Source organism: Apaloderma vittatum, unplaced genomic scaffold, assembly GCF_000703405.1.
Source record: "Apaloderma vittatum isolate BGI_N311 unplaced genomic scaffold, ASM70340v1 scaffold1160, whole genome shotgun sequence".
Classification (NCBI taxonomy): Eukaryota; Metazoa; Chordata; class Aves; order Trogoniformes; family Trogonidae; genus Apaloderma; species Apaloderma vittatum.
In genome coordinates this window covers 4,713-11,313 of record NW_009692640.1, presented here as the reverse complement: position 1 = coordinate 11,313, position 6,601 = coordinate 4,713, and the positions used below count along the sequence as shown (strand labels likewise).

Sequence of the window (6,601 nt, the reverse complement as noted above, 5' to 3'; positions counted from 1 at the left end):
TGGCCTCCAGTTCCTCCTGTTTGTTACCCATGCTGCGTGCGTTAGTGTAGATGCACCTCAGCCGCGTCACCTTTTGGATGGGAGAAGCCCTAGCACCTTCCTGATGATACTCAGATGTTTCCATAGTAACTATCCTCTCAACAACCCTTGTGTTCTGCCTGCAACTTGGTATGACATTTTGATCCCTTGCTGATTTACAAGATTGTATGATCCTGTTACTACTACATTCCTCCCCCACAAGTACTGGCATGTTACATTCTTCCTCCTTTTCAGTGGTCCTGGTTTTGCCCCCACTCCCTTCCATACCTAGTTTAAAGCTCTCTCTATGAGCCCTGCCAACTCCCTTCCCAAAACCCTTTTCCCTCTGTGGGACAAGCTATTTCCACTCATTTCCAACAGACCGGGCCTATTGTAGATCCAGCTGCTGTCAAAAAACCCAAACCCCTGCTGGACACACCAGTCTCGGAGCCAGGTATTAATCCCCTGGTACCGCCTGCCTAATCCCTCATCTTTCCCCTCAACTGGAGGGATAGAGGAGAACACGACCTGTGCTCCTGAACCCTTAATCAGGCGCCCCAAGGCTCTGAAGTCCTTCTTTATAGTCCTTGGAGTGGTTCTTCCTAATTCATCCCTGCCTATCTGAAACAACACAAGGGGGTAATAGTCTGAGGGCCGCACTAGGGAAGGAAGCTTCTTCCTTACATCTTTAACTCTGACCCCTGGGAGGCAACAGACCTCCCTGTGCACTGGGTCCGGTCTGCATATCGGGCCTTCTGCTCCCTTAAGCAGTGGATTAGGATTACCAGTTACATGGTGTATGAAGTAAAGCAAAGATTTGCTATTAACATAGGAAATTATCCCACTAAAATTCAGTGGGAGATCTTAAGGAAGGGGGAATGGAATATTTACTTACAAATTTTCTAAGCTGATGTTGCCAATTCCTACTTGTTCTATCACAGATTTCATAAACTTGTACTCTTATACCCACATATGCAGAAGCCCCAAGATACTTGAGGCTAAATGACAGAGTCAGGACCACTGATACCAGCTACAGACTCCTCATCACATCTGCTGGGCTTCTTTCTGACTGGTGACGATCCACTGTTTTCTGAACACATCTGCCATACTCTCAAAGAATCAACAGTGTTGTTGACAGAATGTTTTTTTTGCTTCATAATCTTGCTTCTTTGGTCCCCATAACCCCTGCTCAAGGTTGCAACTCATATATCAGTTTTCCTTGCTTGCTTGATAATATTTTCCTCCTCCAAGCGGTAGAGGAGCTGCCAAGGAAAGCTGCCATGCTGTCCGGACCAACGAGGAGGGGCTGGTGGGCAATGTGAAGCTCAAGGGCAGCCTTGGCTGCAGCAACTGTTAAATAGGAGGCTGAGGGGTGATCTCATAAATGTTTATAAATACGTCAAGGGGGAGTGTCAGGAGGACAGAGCCAGGCTCTTCTCAGTGACATCCAATGACAGGACAAGGGGCAACGGGTACAAGCTGGAACATAGGAGGTTCCACAAAAATATTAGGAAAAACTTTTTCACTGTTAGAGTGACAGAGCCCTGGCCCAGGCTGCCCGGGGACGTTGTGGAGTCTCCTTCTTTGGAGACATTCAAAATCCGCCTGGACGCGTTCCTGTGGGACCTGCTGTAGGTGATCCTGCTCTGGCAGGGGGGCTGGACTGGATGATCTTTCAAGGTCCCTTCCAACCCCTGACATTCTGTGATTCTGTGATTCTGTGAAATTCAAGATCCTTAGGACAAGAAGGAGGGTGTGCAGCAAGCCACTACTCCAGGCTTCAGGAGAGCAGACTTTGAACTCTTCAAGGACCTGCTTGGTAGGATACCGTGGGATAAAGGCCTGGAGGGGAGAGGGGCCCAAGAAAGCTGGTCAGTATTCAAGGATCACCTCCTCCAAGCTCAGGAACAACGTGTCCTGACAAAAAGGAAGGCAGGCAACAATGCCAGGAGGCCTGCATGGATGAACAGGAGGCTCTGGACACAATTAGTTGAAAAAAGGAAGCCTACAGAGGGTGGAAACAGGGACAGGTAACCTGGGAGGAATACAAAAATGTTATCCGAGCAGCCAGGGATCAGGTTAGGAAAGCTAAGGCCCAGATAAAATTAAATCTGGCTAAGGACATCAAGGGTAACAAGAAAAGCTTTTACAGGTACCTCAGTGACAAAAGGAAGACTAGGGAAAGTGTGGACCCTCCCTGGAAGGAAACAAGAGACCTGGTCACACAGGACATGGAGAAGGCTAAGGTACTCAAGGCCTCATTTCCTCAGTCTTCACTGGCAAGTGCTGCAGCCACACAGCTCAAGTCACAGAAGACAAAGGTAGGGACCAAGAGAATGAAGATCTGCCAACAGTAGGAGAAGACCAGGTTCGAGACCATCTAATGAACCTGCAGGTGCACATGGCCGTGGGGCCTGATGAGATGCATGCGCGGGTCCTGAGGGAGCTGGTGGATGAAGTTGCTAAGCCACAATCTACCATGTTTGAGAAATCATGGCAGTCTGGTGAAGTTCCCACAGACTAGAAAAGGGGAAACACAACCCTCATTTTTAAAAAGGAAGACAAAGGAAGACCCAGGGAACTGCAGGCCAGTCAGTCTCACCTCTGTGCCTGGCAAGATCGTGGAGTGGATCCTCCTGGACACTATGCTAGGGCACAGGGAAAATAAGGAGGTGACTGGTGACAGCCAACATGGCTTCACTAAGGGCAAACCATCCCTGACAAATCTGGTGGCCATCTATGATGGGACTCCAGTGGTGCTGGATAAGAGAAGAGCAACTACTGTTTTCTATCTGGACTTGTGCAAAGCATTCAACACTGTCCCACAAAACATCCTTGTCTCTAAAGTGGAGAGACATGGATTTGATGGATGGACCACTTAGCAGATAAGGAACTGGCTGGATGGCCGCACTCAAAAGTCAACAGCTCGATGCCAGAGTGGAGCCCAGCGACGAGTGGTGCCGCTCAGCGGTCAGTAGTGGGACTGGTGCTGTTTAACACCTTTGTCAGCAATGAGGACAGTGGGATCAAAGGCACCCTCAGCAAGTTTGCTGATGACACCAAGCTGTGTGGTGCAGTAGACATGGCTGATAAAGGGGTGTCATCCAGAGGGACCCGAACAGGCTGGAGAGGTGATTAGATATTAGGAAGAAGTTCTTCACTGTGTTCAGGGTGGTGGGATCCTGGCCCAGGTGGCCCAGGGAAGCTGTGGGTGTCTCATCCCTGGCAGTGCCCAAGGCCAGGTTGGATGGGGCTTGGAGCAACCTGCTTTGGTGGGAGGGGTCCGTCCATGGCAGGGGGGTTGGAACTGGATGATCCTTAAGGTCCCTTCCAACCTAAACTATTCTGTGGTATTTTGAACAAGTACCTCTTTCCACATGTTTGGCTAAAAGAAAAAGAAACTGTGTCTGCATTATGCTGCAACCCTGCAGCCACTGTCATGTGTACGGATACAGGACATTCTGCTAACAAGTCACTTGTGCTGTGGTCTTGTCTCAGAGAGCAGACCTTCCGCTTACGGTATTATCAACACAGTCCTCAATGGTATTGCTGAGAATGGAAAAGTATTTTTTGTTATTAGCGCTGGCTATTCTTCTAACTCGTTTTAGTGTTTTCACACACACACACATAGAATCACAGAATCATAGAAACACATTTCCATTCATATTTCATTCACAGCAACCAAATCTCTAACAAAAGCTATAAATAACTTTAAGCTTGAATTGCGTTCTCCAAAATTGCGATGTCCTTAAACCAAAGGTAGTTATTTTTCAAAAAACTATTTGCTAGGTCAGCTAGAACATACCAATATGTTGTAAAAGTTTATGAAGTGTATGGGCTGCTAGACTGGAACTCATAGAAGACAATCTTTATAATAATAATCTAGTTTGGATTTAGCTTGCACTTCTGTGTTTGGATTTCTAGACCAAAAAGCCCAATTTCGCTTTACTATGCAAACCTCACAGAAGTATAATACCCTGGTTTTAGCTGTTACCCTCTTAAAGATCTCAAAAATGTTTTGAAGGCCTAATTCTTGCTTTTCATCTAATCAAGTACAGGCTTAATTTCCTCCAACACTAACATTTCACAATTTAGTCTTTAATTTCCTTGGAAAAATATCAGACTGACTCACAAGAGATACCTTCTTCCCCGATCCAGCTGGCTTGCTTGCTTTCACTCTTTTAATCTCTTCCCTAAATACCTTTCCCCACAGAGGAGCCCTACCTTCTGGGGATGGGGCAGGAATGACTCTCAAGATCTGCTCAATTTGATTCACTGTTGATGTTCCACGAAAAAGAGGTTTCCCAAGCAGCAGCTCTCCCAGAATACAGCCAATGCTCCACATGTCTACAGCTTTAGTGTAACTACAAATAAGAACAGAACAGAACTTCGACTAAATCCAGCAAATAGTTTTCTGTACCTGGTATTCGCATAGTCTACATTAGCTTGTTCTGCTAGAAAAGCAAGCTTGACAACTCCCAAATACAAATGCTCACACGTTTTAACTATCAAGTGAATGAGATGTGGGAGTCATAAAACCGGCACGCATAAAACAGAACACAGATTTATCCTACTAAAAGTCTATTCTAGGAAACTATAAAAGAAAACATACAAAAGGGAAAAGCATGGAGAAGGTTATATACACTTTTCGTATGATCAGCAGTGAAGATACAAGTTGCCGTTTGGAAACAATTGACTTTTCAGGGCATAACATATCTAGAAAGTAGCTACAATTACTTAACCAACAATGGGTAAACGATGGTTTGCAACACATGCACATTTCAAATCTGGGATAGTAATGCAACCTATATTTATTTTCTTTTCTGATCAATAAGATTTTGTATATTTAAGTAAAAAAATGGACTAAGTCAGACTAACAGGCAGATGATTTAACATTTGACTACAGAACATTTTCTGAAGGTCTGTCAAAAAGCTTTCCTTAAATTTGGAAAAGAGGACTAAGGTACTTAACCAAATTTTGTAATGATGTAGATTTAAGGGGAGAAAGCACAAGTCTAGTGAGAGAGAAGATGACAAACAGATGAGCTAATAATGTATGTAAATAGATAACTTGCGAAGCCAGGAAGGAATGAATGTACATGTAATGAGAGATTTTTATGTAAAACCATATTGAGAAAACGAAGCACTGACATGACATTACATCTAGGGTCATCTAAAATGAAAATATTTAAGATTTATAGACCATAAATTTTCCCAGTGGTGAAGACACCAAATCCCATCCCTTCGCTCATATGAAGCAGTTACCTCCGGGAGGAAAGCAAGATCTCAGGGGCTCGGTACCAGCGTGTTGCCACGTATTCTGTCAGGGCAGGGTTGCCTTGGTCCTCGTCCATCTGGCTTAAAGAACGGGCCAGCCCAAAATCACAAAGTTTAACAAAGCAGTCTGCATCCAGCAAGATATTTGAAGGCTGAATTGAACAAGAGAACAAATTTTACTCTCTGAGTGGCGTAAGATCATTATCAAGGTTCTTTTGTTAGTCTCATTTTTTACCATACTTTTCCATTTAGTGTTTAGCAGAAAACTTGAGTGAAGGATAAAGACTACAACTGAAATATACCTTCTGATCTCTGTGAATAACATTTCCTGAGTGGATGAATTTAGTTGCCTTCAGGAGTTGGTAGAGAATGTAACACTTGTGGATATCTTTCAGCAAATTCCCCTTCTTAATCACAGCATGCAAATCGGTCTCTGTAATATATTACATCAGTGATATATTTCCATGAGTAAAGGATTACCAAGTTGTGAACAGAAATTCCTCAAAGCGAGGCCAGAACAGACCGTTTTCCAATCTGTAATCTTTCAAGTGCATCCTCAACAGAAGTTAACACTGTAATTACTAATAGCAGTCTCTCTATTATCTCTTTTGTTATAGTAAAAATGCACATACTGTCTTCCATAGGCAACTCTTCTGTCTCTACAAGCCTTCTAATTTGTTGCTCACTGCCGTCCTTCCTTCATCTCAATCAGCTAGTTCTCACATAATTATTACTTCCTTTAAAGTTTCACTGCTATCCCCATTTAATGCCAACTGAGATACATAAACGTGTTCTGGTCTTACCTATACGTCTACTTACATGAATATTCATGTAAATCATCAACAGACTACTCTCACAGTAGGGAGGAAAGCCAGCTCCTAGGAGAGGCTGTACTTAAGTGGCTGATGCAATTCTAAGTCTCACCCATGGACTCAAAGATGAGGTAGATGTCCTTGTCATTCTGAGCTGGGATAACATCAAGCAGCTTGATGATATTTGGATGTTCTCCAAATTCCTGCAGAGGGAAGAGACCCAACTGTCAAAATCAAGTATATTGTTTGTGAATTAGAAAAAAAGGACAAAAACCTTCTGAATTTTATATTGCTGTCTATAACAAACATTAACATGCAATTTCCTTCATTATGCTTCTACTGAAATAAATAAGAAAAAGGATTTTAGCTTACTCCACAGTAAAAAAACAAGCCAGTTAATCTAAAAAGAATAAATCTCTGTTGTCTGAGATATTAGATATAAAAATCCATCTGTACCACTTGTGAATAAAATCCAGTAACTTCACACATCTCCT

General features: G+C 43.5%; 1 protein-coding gene across 1 annotated transcript in view; it reads right to left on the bottom strand.

Moving 5' to 3' along the window:
• Positions 1-4,242: 4,242 nt before the first annotated feature.
• The window catches only part of MAPK15 (mitogen-activated protein kinase 15), a gene marked incomplete at both ends in the record, with an annotated part of 6,302 nt that continues 3,943 nt past the window's right edge, over positions 4,243-6,601 (bottom strand). Inside the window, 4 exons of the mRNA XM_009866785.1 lie at positions 4,243-4,382; positions 5,284-5,447; positions 5,598-5,728; positions 6,220-6,310. Of these exons, the coding sequence (XP_009865087.1) occupies positions 4,243-4,382; positions 5,284-5,447; positions 5,598-5,728; positions 6,220-6,310 (526 nt within the window). The remainder of the gene's footprint in view (positions 4,383-5,283; positions 5,448-5,597; positions 5,729-6,219; positions 6,311-6,601) is intronic.